Consider the following 24,933-nt stretch of genomic DNA (forward strand, 5'->3'; position numbering starts at 1 on the left):
GACCCCACAAAGCCACAACTCAAGTTGTGAGGAAGGCACTGTGCAAGCTGGCTCTCTATTGGTTTGGGCTGTGTTTAAATGGAATGGAGTGGGTGCTCTGGCTCAACTGGACCAATCATTGATTGGAAATGGTTATGTTCAGCTACTTGGAGACCATTTGCAGTCATTTGTGGATGGAATTTTTATGGATGAGACTGCATCATGTCACTGGGTCACAATTGTTCACGATTGGTTTGAAGAACATTCTGGACAATTTGAGTGCATGATTTGGCCACCCAGATCACTCAACATGAATCCCATTGAATATCTATGGGTCTTAAATGAGAGATCAGTTTGTGCACTAAATTCTGCACCAGAAACACTTTCGTAATTATGGATAGCTACAGAGGCAGCATGGCTCAGTATTTCTGCAGTGGACTTCCAGTGACTCGTTGAGTCCATGCCACATCGAGTTGCTGCACTACACTAGGAAAAAGGAGGTCTGACACAATATTAGGTGGTATCCCATGGCTTCTGCCACCTCAGTATGATTTCCCCTTAGAGAAATGGGAAGGGGTGGGAAGGAACACCAGCTGCATTCTATGTGTATACCTGGACACACAATTCAAATTGAAGAGGTGATTTTGGGCCACTGGGCAAACAGGATGCAGCTAACTGTGGATTATGGTGCACACTGGCACAAACAATGCATGTCATATAGGCCCTGAGGTCATAGTTGGATCTCACCCACCAGGTACTCTAGTGTTGTTCACAAAATTACAATGAATCTCACAATCTGCAGCATTGTAATTAGAACTAACCATGGCCCCCCAGGTTCTGAGTTGAGTGGAAGTCTTGAACCATATACTTCAAAGCTTCTGTGAAAATCGAGGTTGCCAATTTCTAGACTTGCATCATGTCGAGAACTGCAGAATCCCCATAAATGAGTCAAATTTGTACTACACATCAGAGGCTGGGTAGCTCACTGTGTGAGGATACACACATATCCATAAAACTACTCTCTGGTATCCTTGACATCTACTTGTTGTAGAATCTTAGAATATATTCTGAGATCTAATGTAATGAGGTATCTCAAACAGAATATCTTCCTCCACACCAACCAGCAGAAATTCTGAAAAATTCATTATGTGAAAGACAGCTTGTACTTTTCTCACATGGCATCCTGAAAGTTGTGGATCAAGGCAGTCAGGAAGGTGCATTATTTCTTAACTTCTGAAAGGTATTCAGCTCAATACCCCACTTACACTTAGTGTTGAAAGTATGGGTGTGTGGGGTATGAAGTGAAATTTGTTAGTGAACTGACGATTTCTTATTAGGAGGCACACAGCTCATTTTTTTTGGAGACTCATCAGCAGACTCTGATGATGAAGCAATTTTTGGCATGCCACAGCAAAATATGTTGGGACATTTTCTATTCATGTTGTGTATTAATGCCCTTGCAGGCAATATTAAAAGTAAGCTCATACTTTTCACAGGTAATGCAGTTGTTAAAGCTGCCCGGATATTCATTCATATCTTGATAAGATTTCAAAGTGGTGCAAGGACTGGCAACTTGCATTAAATGTTCAGAAACGTAAAACTGTGCATAAAAAGAAAAAAAAGTTTCTCGGATATCAGTGAGTCCCAGTAGGAATCGGTCAACTTGTAAAAATACATGGCTGTAACAGTTGAGAGGAATATGAAATAGAATGATCACTCAGCCTTTTGTTTCATTTATAAAATGCTAGGGAAACACAATCGGCCTATTGAATGCATATGAAGTAGGGCAGCCTGAATAGTCACAGGTTTGTCTGACTGTAGGGAGAGGATCACAGAGATGCTGGCGAGGTGGGAGTGGGAGGGGGGGGGGGGGGGGAGAGGGAGAGACACTGAACTGGCACTCACTTGAAGATGGAAGCAAAATATCCTATGAAAACTTACATACAAAGTTTCAAGAACCAGCAGTAAGTGATGAATCAAGGCATATGCTGCACTCCCCTGTATATCACTATCATAGGGGCCACAAAGACAAAATTAGACTAATTACAACATTCATTTTTTTACAATATTAGTGTATAAGAACTGCATTATTTGAGGTATTCAAGCGAGGAAAAAATGAGCTTTATGTGGAAGAAGTTACTTTCCTTAAAATGAGAAAATTATCATTAAACTTTTAAAAATTTTTCAGTCATTTTTGGCAGTGGTACATTGGCACTTGCTATAAGCCATTGTTTAACTATACAAATTAAATCCCCATTTTCTAGTTTCATATTTAACAAATATCTGAACTTTATAGGACACTGTGCATAACAAATGAAACTAACACCTTGCTCAGTGAGTATGATGTTCAGTAAAGTAAAAGATCTGCAATGGTTGTGAGATAGGTGCAACAATAAACTCCATTAAAAGACACTGAATAATTACATGTGTAGAAATGACATTTGCTGTATCAGTCTATCGACTGAGTAACTTCCACTGCTAATGAAGAATATATGATGCACTCAGATTATTTATTGTACATATCATGGCATGAGAATGAAATAGTGTTTGAGCAGTGCAAAAATCTTAAACTGTTTCAGACCATGAATACACAAAAGAACCAGTTTGCTAACTGTCAAAAGATACCAGGGTTTCATTGCTTGAACAAACACTCTGCCTCATTTGCTAATTTTATCTCTCTCAGATAACTGTCAAAAATGTTTAAGCGTCACTAGATAAAATATGTGATGAGTATATCAAGTGAGAAAAATTTCACAATAAAAGGTAGATATATTATTTAGTCTAATGCAGTTGTTCTTAACATTCTAATTTTACCAGTTTTATAGTGAATTCTAGTTCACAATATCTAGAACTACCAGCATTTTGTGAAGAAACTTAGCACTAAACAGAAACAAAAATCTCACGTCCTGCTTTTAAAATCAGTGTGCTACGAACTGGCTTTTCAAACATGCTTTGCGGATCTACTCAGAGCTGCATGTAGCCACTAGTTCCTCTCCATACTTGTCAAAAGTGTGGTCCATAAGGTGTGCTTGGATACTGCAAATTGGAATCCTCTTTTGAACCACAGTCAAGCAAACAGTTTTAACTTCACACAAAATATTCAACACAGCAAGTGCCTTGCTAATAAGTGTGTCTTCTCACTATCATTACATTATTGATTCAAATTTTATGTTACTGTTTTGGTTTTATGTGATATGTATGAATGGATGATAAAAATTGTGATTTCCAAGGAAAAGTAAATGTATTTGTCTTATAAAAATATTATGAAAAGGATAGTTACTACTCACCATATACCGAAGATGTTGAGTTGCAGATAGGCACAACAAAAAGACTCTCAGAAAATTAGCTTTCAGCCAACAAGGCATTCATTGGAGACAGAAACAAACACACACACACACACACACACACACACACACACACACACACACACACACACACACACACACAGACTGCAGTCTCTGGCTGCTGAAGCCACATTGAGAGCAGCAGTGCATGGTTGGAGACACAGCCGGGTGGTGAGGGTAAGGAGGAGGCTGGGGCAGGGAGGGGAAGGATAGTAGGGTAGGGGTGGGTAATGGTGCCTATCTGTGACTGAGCATCTCCAGTATGTGGTGAGTAGCAACTATCCTTTTCATAATATTGTTACATTCCATCCTGGATTTTCCATTGTTCAATTTTGCCGACAACTTTTTTTCATCCCATAACCCAGTGCTGTTTTCCTGTGTTACTGTTTTCTACTGCATTACTATAATCAGTGTCCATCCGCCTTTCTCTTTCCTGTGTTTCTCTTGTCAACTTACGAAATGCAGTGCATGCTTCACTTACAAGTCACTCTGTATCAACAGTCTGTGCTGCGCACAACAGACAAGTACGAGACTGTGCTGATATCTTAGTCCAATACCTCCAAATTGATTACTCTTCCTGCGTCACTCTCAAGTATTTTTGCGTGTTATTTCCCATACCTTCCGGTGCAACAAGAACTTGCATCATACCAACCGTCCCCCATCCCTTCTCTGTTACAGTTCGCACCTACTAACTTCACCTAATCTAGTAACATCTGTCATCCCCTTCTTCACACTTAAACCACCAACAGACCTATAACTCACATTACAATCTTTTTATTCATTTTTCTTTGATCTCATTGTGCCTTCACGCCACATCCAGTTGGGTTTTGCCATTCGCTGTCGGCCTACTCTCTCAGATTTCATCATGTTTCCCCTTATTTCATCCATTTCATTCTTTTTGTGATTTTTTCCCACATGTTTTGGTGTATTTTTGCAAATTTTTCAGACATAATTCTGCGTTATTTAACTATTTTTGTGTGTTTTTCCCCGCATTGTTGCTTGACTCACAGAATCCCCCCCCCAATGACTGTACCATCAAATTTCCCATCTCTGGCTGCCACCCTTCCTTCAGCAATGACATCTGTCTGTTCAGATTCCTCCAATCCTTAACGCTCACCAACATAATCCTTCAAAACCGTATCAGTCTGGCCCAAACCTCCTTCCAATACCTTCACTCCATCTGTAAAATTTTCCTGCTATGCAATCCCAAATTCCTGGATCCCATAACACACACTAAAACTCTTGCTCTCCAGGAACTAGAGCAACATGCACAACGCCACCTCAAAAACTCTCCACCCTGTCCACGTCCTACTCCCACCTTGAGCAACCACTGTTCACCACCTCTACAACCACCTTCAAACCTTCCCCACTTCCCCTCATAGCTGACAAACCCTGCCTCACAGACCTGCTACATTTACCTCACCCTCAAAAATTCCCTGCCATCACCTTATAGAATTCAGAACCTAAACAGACATAAAACACAGTCATGAACCTTTCCTCCAATAGCCTTAGGCCTACAGAAGTATCAGTCCTTTTCAAAGGCCGCATCTTTTCCCCCACTCCCAAATTCAGTCATGCAGGACTTGTTAAAGACCTTCTCTCCTTCTGCTGATCCCTGCAGTGGAAACACTTTTTCGCCACCATCCCTAGCTATCGGACTCAACCAAAGACAAATGTTAAACCTTGCCTGACTCAGTTCACTCTGCTGCCATCCAACTGTGATTCACCCCCACTGCTTCCCTAATTACCCCCTGCTAACTTTTCAGAATTTCTTAACCAAAACCTTGTCTCATTGTCAATCCCCAAATCCCTAACATGCAAACTAACCTCACATCCATGGAAAACCACAATCCACCATTTAAAAACTGATCACGGACTTATAATCCTACCTGCTGACTAAGGCTCCACCACTGCTGTTATGAACTGCAAGGGTTACCTGGTGGAAAGACTCCACCAGCTGACAGATTCAGCCACCTACAAACCCTGCCACAGTGACCCCCATTCCAAAAATTCCAGCAGGATCTCTAGTCTCTCCTCAAATCCTTAGGCCCAGCCCAGAATCTCTCCCTGACCTTTTCATGGGCCATCTAGGGGAATAGTTCCTAAACACCTAGAATCCCCATCTCTTCACTGGTTCAGATTGATTGGTGACATATTCATTATTTGGATAAAGGATGAAGACACCCTATCAACATTCCTCCAGCATGTGAACACCTTCTCCTCCATTCGCTGCACCTGATCAAATTCAGCCTAACAAGCCACATTCCTCGATGTCGACCTTCAGGAATGGCTACATTAGTACCTCCATCCATATCAAACCCACCAACCACAGCAATACCTCCACTTCGACAGCTGCCACCCATTCCATACCAAGAAGTCCCTTCTGTAGAGCCTAGCCACCTGTGGTCGTCACAACTGTTGTGATGAGTGCTCCCACACTCAGGGTCTCACTGAGGCCTTCACAGACTGTAATTTCCCTCCCAACCTTGTACAAAAACAGATCTCCCATGCCTTTTCCCTCCAATCACCCACCACCTCCGAAAGTCCCACCATCCGACCACAGGGGAGCATTCCCATTGTGACTGAGTACCACTCAGGACCGGAGCACCCCCAGGGGGTCCACAACTCTTTTGTGGATACGTGTGTGGCGAGCATGGGGCCCCGAGCTAGTGCAGTTCTCCTACCTTTCCGAGCTGCCCTATCCCCCTCCCCCATCCCTCCTCGTCCCCAATCCTCCCCCCCCCCCCCCCCCCCCACCTCCCCTTCACACTCCCTCTTCTTGGGAGTAATGTATTGAGCCTTCGTCTGGAGACGGATGTTTGGAAACTCCAGGATCCTGTTTCCTTTGTTTTTCTCCATTCTCATGCTTTCTTCCTCTATTGGTCTTTTTCCCTATGTTCACTCTTCTCTTCTCATTGCTTTCATGCCCTTACTCCTATCTCTGACTCATTCTCCTTGCCCTATTCTCCTTTTCTTCTTTTCCATGTCTTATTCTCCACTTCAGCGTTTGAGATTCTTTCTTCTCTCTCTCTCTCTCTCTCTCTCTCTCTCTCTTTCTCTTTCCTCTTTCCTCTCTTCTTTCCTCCCTGTGCGTGTCTGAAGGCCGACCCACATGTTCGCATGCATAGCTGGTGACGGGGTAACGTGTAATTCCCTGCCCTGGGTAGACAAGTAAGGCACGCACGTACCCCCTGGTAAAGGCCAGGCCCAGGGAGGGGTGATTGCCTGAGCTGTTACCTTCCAAACGTGCTGATTGGTCCCTCCGTCCGTTTCTCGGGAGGTGTGACCTGAGGTGTGGACAATCACCTAAGACAGGAATGCCCTCTGAGAGGGCCCCCATAAGGAAGGAGCACGCCATCGGAGACGATGGCAATCATGGGGGATTCATCCGCTATGGATTTCTCTTCTTCTTCCCTGTCTTCTGCCCAAAAAAGAAAGCTAGATGAAACTCCTGTTCCGAAAATTCTACCACCAGCAATGAAGTTTCTTGTTGTCACAAGATCTGACGGTCACGATTTCTCAACAGTCAACCCTTTCGTCATTCAGAAGGGTGTAGATGCGATTGCAGGACCAGTGAAATCTTGTACTCAGTTGTGCAACGGTACCTTGCTGTTGGAGACAGAGAGCGCCTTCCAGGCCCAAAAATTACTTCGAGACACTCTCTTACACACATTTCCTGTACGGGTTGGTGGCCCACCGCACCTTGAATTCGCCACGTGGCGTGGTGCATACCAAGTCACTCGACGGACTAACTGATGATGAGATTCTGTCTTTCCTCTCTGATCAGGGAGTGACGGTCGTCCATCGGGTCATGAAAGGGGTCGACAAGGACCTCATACCGACCCGAACCACATTCCTGACATTGGACAATGTGCAATTGCCTTCACGAATTAAAGCGGGTTATGAGATCATTTCTGTTCGGCCTTATGCACCCAGCCCTACAAGGTCTTACCAATGTCAGCGGTTTAACCATACACGGCAGTCTTGTTCAAGTGCGGCTAAATGTGTTACCTGTGGCAGGGACGCCCATGAGGGTGACTGTCCCTCTCCGTTCCCTCGTTGCATCAACTGCATGGGCGACCATGCTGCCTCCTCTCGCGACTGCCCCGTCTACAAAGATGAGAAAAGTGTACAGGGAATTCGAGTGAAAGAGAAGGTGTCGACCTTGGCTGCTCTCAAGTTATTCAATAGCAGAAAGCCCATGTGCTTCCGGCAGGTCAATACAGTACCGTTCTCGCCTCTCCTCGGTCTACCAGGGAGGTAGATATACAGACATGCGATCTAATATTTAGCAATTTGGTCGTCAGATCGGCCAGTGCTAAGATCGCCCGATCAACGTCTCCTCTTCGTCCCACCAATCCTAAGTCTCAAACATCATCACCTGCTAGCACTAAGACGAGGACCTCTAAATCAGATGCTCAGACCTTCAAAAAAGAACCGACACGCGAAGATTTCTTGCGTACACAAACTTCACAGCCATCAACTGTTCTTTCGACAAAACGTAATTCTTCAAAGAAGGCTCATAGAAAGAAGAGGTCTCCATCTCCGCCGAGGTGCATTTCTTCTCCTTTGCCACCCAGCGGTTGCCGTCCCCAGCCATCTCCAGTTTCGCCAGGCTGCACCGCTGGTAGCCGATCAGCTGGCCTTTCACCGGCGGAGGAAGCTGCCCCTCCTGACCAGCTCAGGAAAATGGAATATTCGTGGCATTCGGTCCAACCGAGAGGAACTAAAATTGCTTCTTCGAATGCACTGCCCATTTGTTGTGGGTCTCCAAGAAACGAAGTTATGCCCATGCGATGGTATTGACCTAGCACACTATACCTCCATGCGTTTTGACCTACCCCCTGTGGCAGGTATTCCTGCTCATGGAGGGGTCATGTTGCTGGTTCGGGATGATGTCTACTACGATCCCATCACATTGCACACAGATCTGCAGGCAGTTGCCGTCCAGATTACTCTCCCCACTTTCACATTTTCCATTTGTTCTGTTTACACTCCATCGTCTGCCTTTACTAGGGCAGACATGATACAACTGATTGCTCAGCTTCCTACACCATTTTTGTTGATTGGAGAATTTAATGCCCACCATCCCCTTTGGGGCTCTCCAGCATCCTGCCCGAGAGGCTCCCTCTTGGCAGACTTTTTCAACCACCTCAATCTAGTCTGCTTAAATACCGGTGCACCTACTTTCCTTTCGGATGCAACGCATACCTATTCCCACTTGGACCTCTCAATATCCACTATCCAACTTGCATGTCGGTTCGAGTGGTATGCTCTGTCTGACATACTCGAGCAACCATTTCCCCTGCGTAATCCATCTCATGCATGACACCCCTTCTCCACGTTCCACTAGCTGGAACATCTCCAAAGCCGACTGGGGGCTTTTCACCTCCCTGGCGACCTTCCATGATCAAACCTTCTCCAGCTGTGATAGGCAGGTCGCATACCTCATGGACGTTATTCTCACTGCTGCTGAATATTCCATCCCTCGTACTTCCTCTTCTCCACATTGAGTCCCAGTCCCCTGGTGGACTACAGTATGCAGCGATGCCATTCATGCTCGGTGACGTGCTTTACGCACCTTCCAACACCACCCTACGATGGCGAACTTTATCAGTTACAAACAACTCTGTGCACAATGTTGCCGTGTTATCAAAGAAAGCAAAAAGGCTCGCTGGGTGGCTTTCACCAGCTCATTAAATAGTTTTACTCCTCCTTCGGTTGTCTGGGGTGGCCTGCACCGGCTATCTGCCACCAAGGTCCACTCCCCGATTTCTGGCCTGACTGTAGTGAATGAAGTCCTTGTGGATCCTGAGGATGTCTCAACTGCCTTCAGCCGCTTTTTTGTGGAGGTTTCGAGCTCTGCCCATTACCACCCCGCCTTCCTCCCCCGAAAACAAGCAGAGGAGGCACGGCCACCTTCTTTCCAGTCTTTGAATCGTGAAAATTACAATGCCACCTTCACCGTGCAGGAACTCAAAAAGTGCATTCGCCTGGTCCCGATCCTCTGCTCTGGGGCCCAATGGTATCCATGTTCAGATGCTGAAGAACCTTTCTCCTGCAGGTAAAGGCTTTCTTCTTCTCGCGTATAATCGCATCTGGACTAAAGGTCATGTTCCCACACACTAGTGTGAGGCAATTGTTGTTCCCATACCCAAACCAGGAAAGGACAAACACCTTCCTTCCAGTTATCGCCCCATCTCCCGTACCAGCTGCGTCTGCAAGGTGATGGAGCGCATGGTAAATTCTCGATTGGTGTGGCTCCTTGAATCTCGACGCCTCCTTACCAATGTCCAATGTGGCTTTCATAGGCGCCGCTCTGCTGTTGACCACCTAGTTACCTCGTCAACCTTCATTATGAACAACTTTTTGCGTAAGCACCAGACGGCGGCTGTGTTCTTCGATTTGGAGAAGGCTTATGATATCTGTTGGAGGGCGGGCATTCTCCGCACCATGCACACTTGCGGCCTTCGCGGTCGCCTTCCTCTTTTTATTAATGCATTTTTAATGTATTGAATGTTCAGGGTATGTGCGGGTTCTGTTTTGTCAGATGCCTTTCGCCAGGAGATTGGGGTGCCCCAGGGCTCCGTTTTGAGTGTGGCCCTTTTTGCCAAAGCTATCAACCCAATAATGGATTCCCTTCCAGCTGACGTTTCAGGCTCCCTTTTGGTGGATGACTTTACGTTCTACTGCAGCGCTCAGAGAATATGTCTCCTGGAGCGCTGTCTTCAGTGTTGTCTAGACCGCCTATATTCCTGGAGTGTTGCTAACTGTTTCCGTTCTTCTGGTGAGAAAACGGTCTGTATGAACTTCTGGCGTTACATATAGTTTCTTCCACCGTCCTTACATCTCGGGCCCGTTGCTCTCCCATTCGTGGAGACAACAAGATTTTTAGGTCTTACATTTGACAGGAAACTTTGCTGGTCTCCACATGTGTCTTACTTGGCTGCTCGTTGTACACGTTCCCTAAATGTCCTCCGTGTTCTCAGCGGTACATCATGTGGAGCATATCGAATGCTCCTGCTTCGCTTATATCGATCCATTGTCTGATCAAAGCTGGATTATGGGAGCTTTGTCTACTCTTCTGCCCGGCGGTCCATCTTACGCCGTCTAAACTCTATCCACCATCGAGGGTTACGTCTGGCGACTGGAGCATTCTACATCAGCCCTGTTGAGAGTCTGTATGCCGAAGCTGCCGCATTACCGCTAAACTACCGACGCGATATGTTGCTTTGTCGGCACGCCTGCCGACTGATGTCAGTGCCCGACCACTCGTCATATTTCTCCTTCTTTGACGACTCTCTCAATCACCGATATGGGCTGTTACCTCCTGGAGTCCGCTTTCATCGCCTGCTTCAGCAACTTGATTTTACCCTCCCTACGACTTTTCGAGTGGGTTAGAGCCCGACGCCACCTTGGCTCCAGGCTCAGGTTCGCGTTCACCTTGAACTCAGCTTGCTCCCAAAGGAGAGGACCGCGGATTCGATATACCGCTCAAGGTTTTTCGAACTTTGTTCGAGGCTTGCTAATAATGTCTTTATTTATACTGATGGCTCCAAGACTACTGCTGCCGTCGCCTTTGTTGTTGGGGATGATACCTTTCAATATCAGCTCCTTGACCAGTGTTCAAGCCTTACGGCTGAGCTTTTTGCTCTCTATCAGGCTGTTCAGTATATCTGCTGCCATCGTCATTCTCCCTATACCATCTGCTCTGATTCTTTGAGTGCCATTCAGAGTCTCCGTGACCCATATTCGGACCACCCTCTCGTGCAACGAATTCACCAGTCCCTTCAGTCACTAGCTGATACTGGTGCTCGTGGCCTTTTTTTGTGGATTCCTGCCCACGTTGGTGTGCCTGGGAACGAAGCTGCTGATGCTGCAGCGAAGGCTGCTGTCCTCCTGCCTCGGACAGCTTCCTTTTGTGTTCCATCAACTGATATTAGTGGGGTTCTTTGTCAGCACGTTTCATCATTGTGACATGAGGCTTGGTCCTCTCTCCATGAAAATAAGCTTAGGGCCATCAAACCGATCCTGACGGATTGGACGACCTCCTCACGCCCTTCCCGGCGAGAGGAGGTCATTTTGGCCAGGTTGTGGATTGGGCATTGCCGATTTAGCCACCGCTACGTGTTGTCTGGTGACCCCGCCCCGCAGTGCCTCTGTGGTCATCCATTGAAAGTGCGCCATGTTTTATAGTCCCGTCCCCATTTTCTTCACTCATGTTGTCCTGTGTCTGCCGTCTACCTTACAGGAACTTTTAGCTGATGATGCTCGAGCAGCTGTTCGTGTCCTTAGTTTTATTACATTGACGGACTTGTCCAAAGAGATCTAACTCTTTTATTTTGTTTATCTGTGTCTTTGTACGTACTTTCTGGTGTTGCCCCCTTGTGTTTTTCTACGCTATTATTGCACTAACGTTTGTGACTGGGCGCTAATGACCTTAGTAGTTGAGCGCCCTAAACACACACAAAAAAAGGGACAGGAGCAACTGAATCACATTCTCCACTGGGGTTTGACTACCGCTCATTGTGCCCTCAAATGAGGAGTGTCCTATCCCGTATCCTTCCCATCCCTCCCGCAGTGCTATTCCACCATCTACCAAACCTACACAATGTCCTCGTCCATCCCTACACAACTCTTGCTCTCAACCCCTTGTCTTACAGCTCATACTCCTGTGACAGACCAAGATGCAAGACCTGTCCCATATATCTTCCCACCACCACCTAGTACTGTCGGGTGCAGGGCTACCTGTGAAACCAGTCATGTGATCTAAAAGCTAAGCGGCAGTAATGTATTTTATGTGGCCTCGACAACCAACCAGTTGTCTGTCCGCATAAATGGCCACCAACAAATGGTGGTCAAGAAACAGCTGGACCACCCCACTGCTGAGCACACCACCCAAAACAGTGTTCTTCATTTCAGTGACTACTTCACAGCCCGTGCCATCTGGATCCTTCCCACCAACACAAGCTTTTCTGAATTGCACAGGTGAGAACTCCCCCTGCAATATATCATACGTTCTCATAACCCTCCTGGCCTCAACCTCTGTTAGTCTTTGTTGTTACCCTCTATCTCCTTCCTGTTCCCATTCCAGCACTACACAGTCCTCTAATCTACCAGTGCATGCATAGTCTTTTTACCTCTCTCCTTTTCCACTAACCCTCCCCCACCTTCCGTCTAGCCTCCCAACTGCACCTAGCTGCCCGGCCATGTGTCTAGCTCGTCCCTGTATGCTCTTGCAAGCAGCACTTTATCGTCCCCCCAACCCTACCGTGCTATCCCTCCCCCTTCCTGCCCCAGCTTCTTCCTTACCCCCACCACTGCCATCATGCACTGTTGCTCACAGTGTGGCCTCAGCAGCCAGAGACTGAGAGACTGTGGTCATGTGCATGTGACTGGTGTGTATGTGTGTGTGTGTGTGTGTGTGTGTGTGTGTGTGTGTGTTGTATCTCCAGTGAAGACTTTGTTGGCGACTCAGCATCTCCACTGTATGGTGAGTAACAACTATCCTTTCCATAATATTGTTACAATGCATCGTGGATTTTCGATTGTTGTATTTGTCGTGTCTGATTCCTTGTTTACTCTCAGATACCTCTATCCTCTCATGAATAGTAGGTTTAAAACAAATTTTACACTAAGTACGTATTGTGTGAGATGTAGTACAGAATTTTAGCTACAAAATTTCAACCTCATACAGTCTCCTATGTAACTATCAAAACAAAACTTCTATAAATCATATGAATTTTTCATTATGTTTTTGATAATAATTGTCTTCATGTAAGTCTGATATATGTACTTTATCAACTCTGAAACTTTGACGGGACTAAAGAATTTTAAGGAAGCTCTTTATTTTCCTGTGTTAATTAGCATGGCGATACAGGAATATCATATCATTAGCCATTGTCAGATTTATAGCAGAATGATGCAGTGTTTGCTTTGAATTTTCAGGCAAAAGAATTTGTGGAATCATTCCTTGGTCACTGTGTGAGGCCATTTGGAAATTTAATTCAACTGTGTGGCCATAACAGAGCCAGACAGAGGGATAAATTAGCCCATCTGCTTGAAGATTTTGCAGCCCTTCAAGATGAGGTAATATTCAAATTTCTACATATAATAAATACCTTTATGAAAAAGTTTTCAAAAAATAAAAGTAGTGACTAGGAGGAGGAAAAATACTCAGTGTCAAGAGAATAATGTATAGATGTATCAGCTGGTCATTGCCTCAGCTTCGTTGCTGTTCCTCTTGGAACTGCCTTTAACAAATTATTTCGCAGAAAAGTACATCTTACATGTGACGTTGTAGATTTCATAAATACTATATCAAGTATATAGGATCTGTTACATTGTCAGACTCTTCTCCTAACTACTTTCTTAATTATAGCATTGTTAATTCCCACGTGATGATTTGTTATCGACAGATTTTGAAATGAATTGTATTTCTTCTTCTTCTTCTTCTTCTTCTTCTTCTTCCTCTTCCTCGCTGTACAGGTCATTATGGACACTGGCCTGCTCTGTGACATAATTCTGTTTGTCCCTGTCCAGTGTTTTGTCTCTCCATGCTCAGCCACCAGTAGATTTCAGAGCTCATGGTATGTCATCAAAGTCTTGATCTTCCCCTGCTTCATCATCCCACTGGGTTTTGTAGCACCACTATTTTTGTTGGGTTCTTTGTTCCATACCAAAAATATGTCTGACTCATTTCGAGCGGTTTATTTTGATGAAATTTGTGACTTCAAGAGGTCTATAGAATCCACAAAGTTCACATCTACATTGTGTATGACATAGCCCACTTTCACTAGTCGCCCCATACATTTTGTGTAGCACCTTATGTTCAAAACACCCTATAAGTTTACACACTGCTATATCAATGCCCATGATTCTGAGCCATATGTCAATACTGGACCTAACCACAACCACCACCACCACCACCACCACCACCACCACCACCAGTCTTCCGACTGGTTTGATATGTGGCTCCCTCTAGTATCACGGAAGTCCTTCCCTGATCTCAGTGTTCTCCATCTTAAAAGTCCACCTAATTTTCAACATTCATCTGTAACACCGCATTTCAAATGCTTTGATTTTCTTCTGTTCTAGTTTTCCCACAGTCCATGTTTCACCCTACTATACAGTGCTGTGCTGCAAACATACATTCTCAGAAAGCTCTTCTTCAAATTAAGGCAAATATTTAATACTAATAGACTTATCTTAGCCAGGAATGGCAAGATGTTCTCCTTGCTCCGTCCGTCATTGGTTAGTTTGCTGCCTAGGTAGTAGAATTCCTCAGCTTCATCTACTTCGTGACCATCAATCCTCATCTTAAGTTTCTCACTGTTCTCATTTCTGCTACCTGTTTTTACCTTCAACTTCCTTCAATTTACTGTCAAGTCCATATTCTGTATTCATTAGACTGTTTATTGCATTCAGCAGATCATGTAAGTCTTCTTCACGTTCACCCAGGATAGCAATGTCATCGGCGAATCATATCATTGACGTACTTTTTGCATTGAATTTTAATTTCACTCCTGCACTTTTCTTTTACTTCATCATTGCTTCTTCAGTGTACTGATTGAACTGTGGGGGCAAAAGACTACATCCCTGCCTTACACCCTTTTTAATCCAAGCTCTTCTTTCTTGGTCATCCATTCTTATTATTCCCTCTCGGCTCTTGTACATGTTGTATTTTACCCTTCTCTCCCTGCAACTTACTCTTATTTTTCTCAGAATTTTGAACATCTCGCAGCTTTTTTCATGATTTTTCTTCCTCAATTTTCTTCTGTATATTAATTTGGATGCATGAGCTGTTGAGCTCATTATGCGATAATTCTCGCACTTGTCAGCTCTTGCTGTCCTCGGGATCATGTGGATGGTATTTTTCTGAAAGTTAGATAATATATCACAAGACTCATACAGTCTACACATAAACTTGAATAATTTGCTTATTTGATCTTAAATCCTCCAGAGCTGCCTTAAATTCTGATTCTAATAATGGATCCCCCATCTCTTCTAAATCGATTTCTATTTCTTCTTCTCACACATCGGACAAATCCTCCTCCTCATAGAGGCCTTTAATGTACTCTTTCCAGCTATACACTTTCTCCTCTGAATTTAACAGTGGAATTCCCATTGCTCTCTTAATGTTACCACCCGTGCTTTTAATGTCACCTTGCTTTTAATGTCTCCGAAGGTTGTTTTGACTTCCTTTTTGTATTTCTTCATATTTTTCATGCAGCCATTTCGTCTTAGCTTCCCTGCACTTTTTATTTATTTCTTTCCTCAGCAGCTTGTGTTTCTGTATTCCTCAATGTCCCTGAACATTTTTGTACTTTCTTCTTTGATCGATCAACTGAAGTATTTCTTCTGTTACCCATGGTTTTTTCAGTTACCTCCCTTGTTCCTATGTTATTCTTTCCAACTTCCATGGTTGCCCATTTAGAGATATCCATTCCTCTTCAACTGAACTTCTAATGTTTTTGACGACAGAAGAATGTGTGAAGTGTATGTATGCTACCTTCCCACCTCCTTTATACGAGTTGACTTACTTGGAAGTGCGCAGCCGATCTTCTTCGCTGGTTAGTTGGCTGCTGGAATCTCTTTAAACTTCTTCTCCGAAGAGTGATGCTAGGTACAGGAATATTTAAAATACTCCCTCTACTTGTGAAATAAGTAGATACTCGAAGGTTACTTTTCATCAACTAACGATCTCATTCTGGAAACATCCCCCAGGCTGTGGCTAAGCCATGTCTCCGCAATATCCTTTCTTTCAGGAGTGCTAGTTCTGCAAGGTTCGCAGGAGAGCTTCTGTAAAGTTTGGAAGGTAGGAGACGAGGTACTGGCAGAAGTAAAGCTGTGAGTACCGGGCGTGAGTCGTGCTTCGGTAGCTCAGATGGTAGAGCACTTGCCCGCGAAAGGCAAAGGTCCCGAGTTCGAGTCTCGGTCGGGCACACAGTTTTAATCTGCCAGGAAGTTTCAACTAACGATATATTAGAACTTCATACAGAACAAAATTCACACTTCTCACATAAACATTCGACTTCTTGCAAGTCACCCGTGTCGTCTCACATTAGAAACAATTAAGTTACATTTTCAACAGAGTTGATTTAATAACCATGAATCTATCATAGGATTCATAAAATACGTCTTGCCTCTAGCAAGGCTGGAATAAGAGTTTTTTTAAAAGAGTTCTTTCTCCACTGTTCTTTTTTCACTAACAATAGCCACTGACACTATTATCACAGAGTTACATAAATACTCCATGGTCCTCTCATACGCACTTCCTCTAAAACTTCCATGGATCACCCAACAGGTACTTGTCAGTGCCGTTTGACCACCGCGTCTACATTCTTCTCGCGGCTGAATTTCAAACCTGCACACACAAACATGTGATGCGCAGTAGGTAGGATTCTATCATCCCACACTCACATCTAAAATGTTGTGTGTTCGAGACGGTAGAATTCCGAGTGGTTCTAGAATTTACACCGAAAGTCTCAAATCACTACAAACTGCCTACTGAGCTATTCCTATTGCTGATCTATAGCCTTAGAGAACGTCAAGCATACCTTGTCATACCTTAGTACTTCGGTATCCCATTTCTTTCTTTATATATTCTTCCTGATTAATCTCTTAAACTTCAGCCTACTCTTCATCACTACTACATTGTGATCTGAGCCTAGATCTGCTCCTGGGGACACCATACAATACGGTATCTACTTTGCTCTTGGCCACAGTTTGGCAGTGGCAGTTTATCCTGGTGGTCAGCTGGTTGGTAGTCATTCCAATACAAACGGTTGTGCAATGATTGCAGCAGAGCTGGTATGTGAAATTTCTGCTTTCACTGCCCATTGATCCATTCATTCGACTTGAAAGAGATCCCATTATTTTTCAGATATTAAAAATAGCCTTATTCAATTTTGTGGACACACATTGTCACATGTGTGGAAGAAATCTAAGTGATTATGTGAATCTGATAGTTCTTTTGCACTACAACTCTAGAGGTCTAGACATCTTCTGTGGTTACTTAACTGAAACTGAGAAGTGAATTAGAGGTCTTCGTCACACCTTCTTCCTGTGATGAGGAAGGTCAAGAGAGGCGGTCTGAGGTAAACAACATTGGAGAAAGTGAGAATAATGGAAATTCCAGGTTGGAATATCAAACATACAAAGGAAAGATAGATTGCTGCTTACTGTAAAGATGGCACATTAAATTGCAGACAGGTACGGTACACTAAAAGATACGTACACATTACCTTGCAGCAACAGCATTCATCAGAAAAGGAACCAAACATGCATTCATTCACACAAGCTGCTATCTCCAGCATCTTGGACTGAAATGCAAGAGTCACCTAGAATGGAAATGGGAGTCTTAGCAACAAGTGCAACATATGGAGGCCGTGGGGTCGGTGAAAAAGATGGTGAGTGGGGAAGGAGTAAGATGGGCAGGTGCGTTGGCAGAGAGCGGCACACAAAGAAGATGGGAGACAAGAATAGGGATTGAAGTGAAGCATGTTATGTTCGGCTGTATGTTTAGCTACAGAGTGGTCTACTTTGCTCTTGGGCACATTTTGGCAGTGGCAGTTTATCCTGGTGGACAGCTGGTTGGTAGTCATGCCAATACAAACAGCTGTGCAAAGATTGCAGCAGAGCTGGTATGTGAAATTCCTGCTTTCACTGGTGGCCTGGCCACTGCTGGGATAGATGGAGTAGGATAAGCCTGTGACAAGACTGAAATAGAAATTGCTGGATGGATGGATGGATGGATTGGGCAAGTCTTGCACCTGGGTCTTCTATAGGGATATGATCTCTGTGGCAAGGGATTGTGAATGGGGCAGGTGTAGGCGTGGACTAGGATGTTACGGAGATTCAGTGGGCAATGGAACACTGCTTTAGGAGGGGTGGGAAGGATCTTGGGTAGCATGTCCCTCATTTCAGGATATGAATGATAGATAATGAAAGCCCTGATGAAGGATGTGGTTCAATGGTGGGAGGATTGGGGGTATGGGAGGGAAATGACTCAGGAGATCTGTCTGTGGAGTAGGTCTTAGGGAGGGTGGGAAAGGGGGGGGTGGGGTGGGGTGGGGGGGGTAGTGCCTGTCTGTGAAGACCTTCAGGGGAGACCCTCAGCATGCTGGGCAAGGGAGTTTTTGTCTTTGCAGATGTGCTGGACGTGAATGGCCAGGCTCTGTGGGAGGAATTTTTTGGTGTGGAAGAGATGACAGCTGTCAAAATGCAGGTTCTGTTGGTGGGTTTAATATAGACAGAGGTGTGGAAAGAGCAATCAGAGAGGAAGAGGTCAGTATCTATGAAGGTAGCATACTGAGTTGAGGAGGACCAGGTGAAGGGGATGGGAGAGATGTTGGAGGGTGTGAAGGAACAAAGACAGTATGCCTCAGGCCTGAGTCCAGATCACAAAGATATCACCAGTGAACCAGAACCAGACTAGGGGTTTGGCATTTTGAGAGGCTAGGAAGATCACCTCTAAATATCCTATTAACAGATGAGCATAGGAGGGTGCCATGTGAGTGCCCATGGTTGTGCTGCAGATTCATTTGTATACCTTCCCCTCAAAGGAGAAGTAGTTGTGAGTTAGTATAAAGTTAGCAGGGTGTATGAGGAATGAGGTAATGAATTTGGAGTCAGTAGCACTTTGGGAAAGGCAGTGTTCAATATCAGTAAGCACATGGGCATGAGGAATGTTTGCATATAGGGAGGTGGTGTTAATAGTGATAAGTAGGACTCCAGGAGGTAAAGGGGGTAGGGCTGGTGGAGAATCGATGTAGGAAGGCTAGATCATGGGCAATTGGTTGAAGCTGTTGATCAGTGAGAGTTGAAATGTTTCGCTGGGGGCACAATAACCAGCCACAATGGGGCATCCAGTGTTGTTGGGTTTGTTGATTTCTGGGACCATGTAGAAGATGATGGGTATGTGGGGTGTCATAGGGGTGAGGGGGAATGGATTCGGGGAAGATGTTCTGGGAAGAGCCGAAGGCTTTAAGTAGAGATTGGAGGTTATGCTGGACTTCTGGGATGGAATCACTTTGGCAGTAGATGCCAACAGGTTGGATGACTTATGGAGGTGGTGTTTGAAATGATCGTCGAGGTGTTGGAGAGCAAGGAGCTCAGTTTCAGAGATGTGATGTATGGCGTAGGGATTGCACAGTAGCAGTGTCTTGCAGAGGGAGCAGAGGTGGTTCTGGGATGCATGTGCCATGGAGATGTGTTTTTGGAGAATCTGAAACGGCAAAGGTAATTGTGAAAGGAGAGGTGGGATCCAGAGCAAGGAATTTTTATGGTTAGGGCATTGGGGGAGATTCCATGGTATAGGTAGCATTTAAGAAGCAGGATACGGGACTGGGTTTTAGTCGGGGAAAGCGATACTTTTCTGAACTGGCGCAGAAAAATGGAGCTGTGTCCATTGTGGTGGGGATGGCATAAGGGAAATGGGAATGATGCAGAAATGGGTGAAAAAAGGTGTCAGATGGTTATGAGGGGATCTGGATAAGAGAAAGGTGCATAAAAATACTTAGACATGCAAAAACATGCACATATATGCAAAATAGGCACGAATACATAAAAATACACACAAATGTATAAAAATGCACAAATTACATTAAAACATACAGAAACCTGGGAGAAAAGGAACCAATAATGTGTGATAGTATGCATGTGTTGGGATAAGGGGAAAAAAGAGGGAGGCGGCATTGGTTAAGTTGAGGACCAAAAGTCGTGTGGCACTGATAGGTGTGGAAAATAAAATGCTAAAATATGTGAGGATGAGGGAGGAAGTGGAATGATAATTGGTGGGAAGAACAACAATCAGCAAGGTCATTTATTCGTGTGTTGTGCACAGATAAGGTCATTGATGCAGAGTGGCTTTGTCATGCAATATCACCCAGGACTGGAACAGCTGAACCACATCCTTCGACAGAGCTTCGATTACCTATCATCTTGCCCTGAAATGAGGAACATTCTGCCAAAGATCCTTCACATCCCTCCTAAAATAGCAGTATGTTGCCCACCCAACCTCAGCATCATCCTAGTCCATCCCTACACCACTCCCAATCCAAACCTCTTGCCACAAAAATCATACCCCTGTGGAAGACCTAGGTTCAAGACCTGCCCAATCCACCATCCAGCACTTTCTATTCCAGTCCTGTCACTGCCTTATCCTACCCAATAAGAGGGCTCCAACCAGAGGCCAGGCCACCCATGAAAGCAGCCATGTCATATACTAGCTCTATTGCAATCATTGCACAGCTACTAACTCGGTGTCCACCAGGATGAATGGCCATCGCCAAACTGTGGCGAAGGGCAAAGTAGACCACCCTGTGGCCCAAAATACAGCTGAAAATAAAATGTGTACTTTCAATGGCTGCTTCACTACTTGAGCCCTCTGGATCCTTCACTCTACCACCGGCTTCTCTGAACTGCACAGATGGGAGTTATGCTTACAATACTTTCTCCATTCCTGAAATTATCCCAGCCTCAACCTAAAGCAGTGTACCGTCTCCACACCCTCTCCACCCAACTGTTTCCACCTTCTCTGTCCTATCACCTGCTCCGTATTTTCATCTCCCCTCTCTTTGCTTGCCACCCTCAGCCAACACACCTGTCCATCTATCCCCTTCCCTGCTCCTCTCCGTTTTCATTCCATGTCCCCCACCTTCCTATCACACCACAGCCTTCCAATACTGCATCTATCGGCAGTCTAGTCCATGCATCCTCTGCCAGACTGTATTCTTCTCTCTCCTCATCCGTACTCTTCCCACTCGCTGCCTCCACCAGATAGCAGTTTCCATTCTAAGTAACAGCTGCATTCTGATCTGAACTTCAGGTGATGGAAATTGTGTACATGAGGTGTGCTTGCTGATGAAGGCCGTGGCATAAATCTTATGTGTGAGTGTGTTTTAGTTGTGCCTGTCTGCAACTTAATATGTCACCTTTACCGTAAGTAGCAGTGTCTTTTCCTTATGCTGTAGAAAATGAAAATAATCTGCTTAAACAGAATACTAAAAATTTTAATTAACAGTGAAGAGAAACCACACTAACAAGGGGAGGCCGCCAATTGTGACATTCAGATTCGATCCATACTGCGCATAATAAAAGCTCATGGCCAGAGGTGTAATGTGGCAAAGCACCAAGATGCACTTCTCAGCCGTTGTCGAGAAAATAGACAGTTAAAAGAAACCGTTGCGGTGAAATACTCTCTACGATTAATAATTTTCCACAGCGTCGTGGCGCAGCGGTAAGCGCTCGGGTTGATAGTCCGAAGGTCGCCGGATCGAATCTCGCACCGTGCAATGTGTGTGTGTGTTTTTTTTTTTTTTTTTTTTTTTTTTTTTTTTTTTTTTTTTTTTTTTTTTTTTTTTTTTTTGTAATTAAAATGTGTGTGTGATATATATATATATATATATATATATATATATATATATATATATATATATATATATATATATATATATATATCCTGGCAATCAGTTGCAACAATTATGCATATAATAAGTTGTTGAAAGTCGTTTGGCGTGGAAAAATTGGCGACTTCGAACATCATTATGTTTTCCGCAAACAAAGTTGTATTTCACAAATGTAATTAATTGTCTTCATAATGTTAACCACGTATAGTTAACGGAAGACGTAGAAACGATATTCTGAAACGAATACGTATAGCGTAAGTCAAACGTTCGAATTAGAATAGAGACCCCACGAACACAAATTCGCTGTGGCAGGTATATATATATATATGGAAGGAAACATTCCACGTGGGAAAAATTATATATAAAAAACAAAGATGAGGTGACTTACCGAACAAAAGCGCTGGCAGGTCGATAGACACACAAACATACACACAAAATTCAAGCTTTCGCAACAAACTGTTGCCTCATCAGGAAAGAGGGAAGGAGAGGGGAAGGCGAAAGGAAGTGGGTTTTTTCCCCCTAAGGTAAGTCTTTCCGCTCCCGGGATTGGAATGACTCCTACCCTCTCCCTTAAAACCCACTTCCTTTCGCCTTCCCCTCTCCTTCCCTCTTTCCTGATGAGGCAACAGTTTGTTTGCGAAAGCTTGAATTTTGTGTGTATGTTTGTGTTTGTTTGTGTGTCTATCGACCTGCCAGCGCTTTTGTTCGGTAAGTCACCTCATCTTTGTTTTTTTTCACACACACATTTTAATTACAAAAAACAAATACTAAAAAAAAAAAACATTGCACGGTGCGAGATTCGATCCGGCGACCTTCGGACTATCAACCCGAGCGCTTACCGCTGCGCCACGACGCTGTGGAAAATTATTAATCGTAGAGAGTATTTCACCGCAACGGTTTCTTTTAACTGTCTATTTTCTCGACAACGGCTGAGAAGCGCATCTTGGTGCTTTGCCACATTACACCTCTGGCCATGAGCTTTTATTATGCGCAGTATGAATCCAATTATTAATCGTAGAGAGTATTTCACCACAACGGTTTCTTTTAACTGTCTATTTTCTCGACAACGGCTGAGAAGTGCATCTTGGTGCTTTGCCACATTACACCTCTGGCCATGAGCTTTTATTATGCGCAGTATGAATCCAATCTGAATTTCACAATTGGCGGCCTCCCCTTGTAAATTCTAAATCCAGAGTTACCTTCTTGACAAGTATGTTCCACTGCATAATTTCAGTGTATATTTGAAGGTGTGGTTAAGTGCTCAGTTTTTGTTTCAAATATCTGAGAAAAATATTTCTTTTTTAGGAAAATAAACCCCCCCCCTCCCCCCCCCCCCCTCCCGCCCCCGCCCCCGCCCCCTTTTCACCAGGGAAGGGTGGGTGATTTTGCACTTCCTACCTTTCAAGAATACAAAAGTTGGAGATTATCATATTTTCCATAACTATGATGTTTGTCACACATTAAACAGTAGTTCCAGCCACATTACATCAATAATAAATTACATTATTGTAGAGCTGCATGTTTTGATATGCGACACTTGTGTATGACGTTTCTTGTAAATTTCATGCAAGTATTGCCGTCCTTCATTTTCTTCCTGTCCTCTCATCTTGTCTCTACCTTTTTGGTCCTGTCTCCGTAATGTCGTTGACAGGACATTAAACCTTAATCTTCTGTTTTCCTCTCTTTCTTAAAAAAATGCGTGATTTGGTTTCTGTGATATCAGGTATTGTTAATTTAAACTGCAACAAACAACCTGTTAGTTACATGTTTGTAAACAGTTTATTTATTTTTCTTCTGTGTTTCTGAATCAGGCTGAACGAGTTGATGGATATCTGCACACACTTTCCTTGAAGTCTGAAACACCAAGGCCTCACTTAGCATGTTTTGGAACCTGGATTTTGTATCATACTTTGAGGATAATGATTATGTATTTGCTGTCTGGGTTTGAACTTGAACTGTACAGCACACATGAATATCATTACATCTTTTGGTAAGGAATCTGAAGACATATATGTATGTTATATTTCTGTTCTGCGTATAATTAGACATTATGTAATTAAAATATGCATGGAAATAATTTCAGCTGTAGTTATGGATACACAACACAAGGATATTTATAGTATCAATAAGATAAATTACCCTTCACTTTATACTAAAAATACAAAAGATCAAACAAGATAAGAAAGTAGAACCCCAAAAATCTGATAAATTAAGAAGAAACGGTGAATTCTTCTCGGTGTATGAATGCAAAAGACAGATGTGAATATATCTGTTCTGAGATTCAAATTATCAGTTAGATGTGTAAGTCGAGAATGTATTATAATATAAGCAAATGTGATTGCCATGAATGATATTTTTGAGACTCTAAGTAGCATAGTTATCAGGAGAAAGAAAACTGGCGTCCTACAGATCGGAGCATGGGATGTTAGATCCCTTAATCGGGCAGGTAGGTTAGAAAATTTAAAAAGGTAAATAGATAGGTTAAAGTTAGATCTAAGGTTAAAGTTAGATATAGTGGGAATTAGTGAAGTTCGGTGGCAGGATGAACAAGACTTCTGGTCAGGTGAATACAGGGTTATAAATGCAAAATCAAATAGGGGTAATGCAGGAGTAGGTTTAATGATGAATAAAAAAAGTAGGAATGCAGGTAAGCTACTACAAACAGCATAGTGAACGCATTATTGTGGCCAAGATAGATAGCCCATGCCTATCACAGTAATACAAGTTTATATGCCAACTAGCTCCACAGATGACAAAGAGATTGATGAAATGTATGATGAGATGAAAGAAATTATTCAGATAGTGAAGGCAGACGAAAATTTAATAGTCACGGGTGACTGGAATTCGATAGTAGGTAAAGGAAGAGAAGGAAACATAGTAGGTGAATATGGATTGGGGCTAAGAAATGAGAGGAAGCCGCCTGGTAAAATTTTGCACTTGGTTCGAGAATCACGAAAGAAGGTTGTATACATGGAAGAAGCCTGGAGGTACTAGAAGGTATCAGATAGATTATATAATGGCAAGACAGAGATTTAGGATCCAGGTTTTAAATTGTAAGACAATTCCAGGGGCAAATGTGGACTCTGATCACAATCTTTTGGTTATGAACTGTAGATTAAAACTGAAGAAACTGCAAAAAGATGGGAATTTAAGGAGATGGGACCTGGATAAACTGACTAAACCTGAGGTTGGACAAAGTT

At 43.7% G+C, this 24,933-nt stretch overlaps 1 protein-coding gene across 1 annotated transcript in view; it reads left to right on the forward strand.

Annotated features, from left to right (window-relative positions):
• LOC124798065 (N-alpha-acetyltransferase 35, NatC auxiliary subunit) overlaps nt 1-24,933 on the forward strand; it is a 148,065-nt gene that overhangs the window by 113,555 nt on the left and 9,577 nt on the right. The window contains exons 9-10 of the mRNA XM_047261294.1: nt 13,272-13,412; nt 23,545-23,723. Coding sequence (XP_047117250.1) covers nt 13,272-13,412; nt 23,545-23,723 — 320 coding nt within the window. The remainder of the gene's footprint in view (nt 1-13,271; nt 13,413-23,544; nt 23,724-24,933) is intronic.

Source organism: Schistocerca piceifrons, chromosome 5 (assembly GCF_021461385.2).
Source record: "Schistocerca piceifrons isolate TAMUIC-IGC-003096 chromosome 5, iqSchPice1.1, whole genome shotgun sequence".
Taxonomy (NCBI): Eukaryota; Metazoa; Arthropoda; class Insecta; order Orthoptera; family Acrididae; genus Schistocerca; species Schistocerca piceifrons.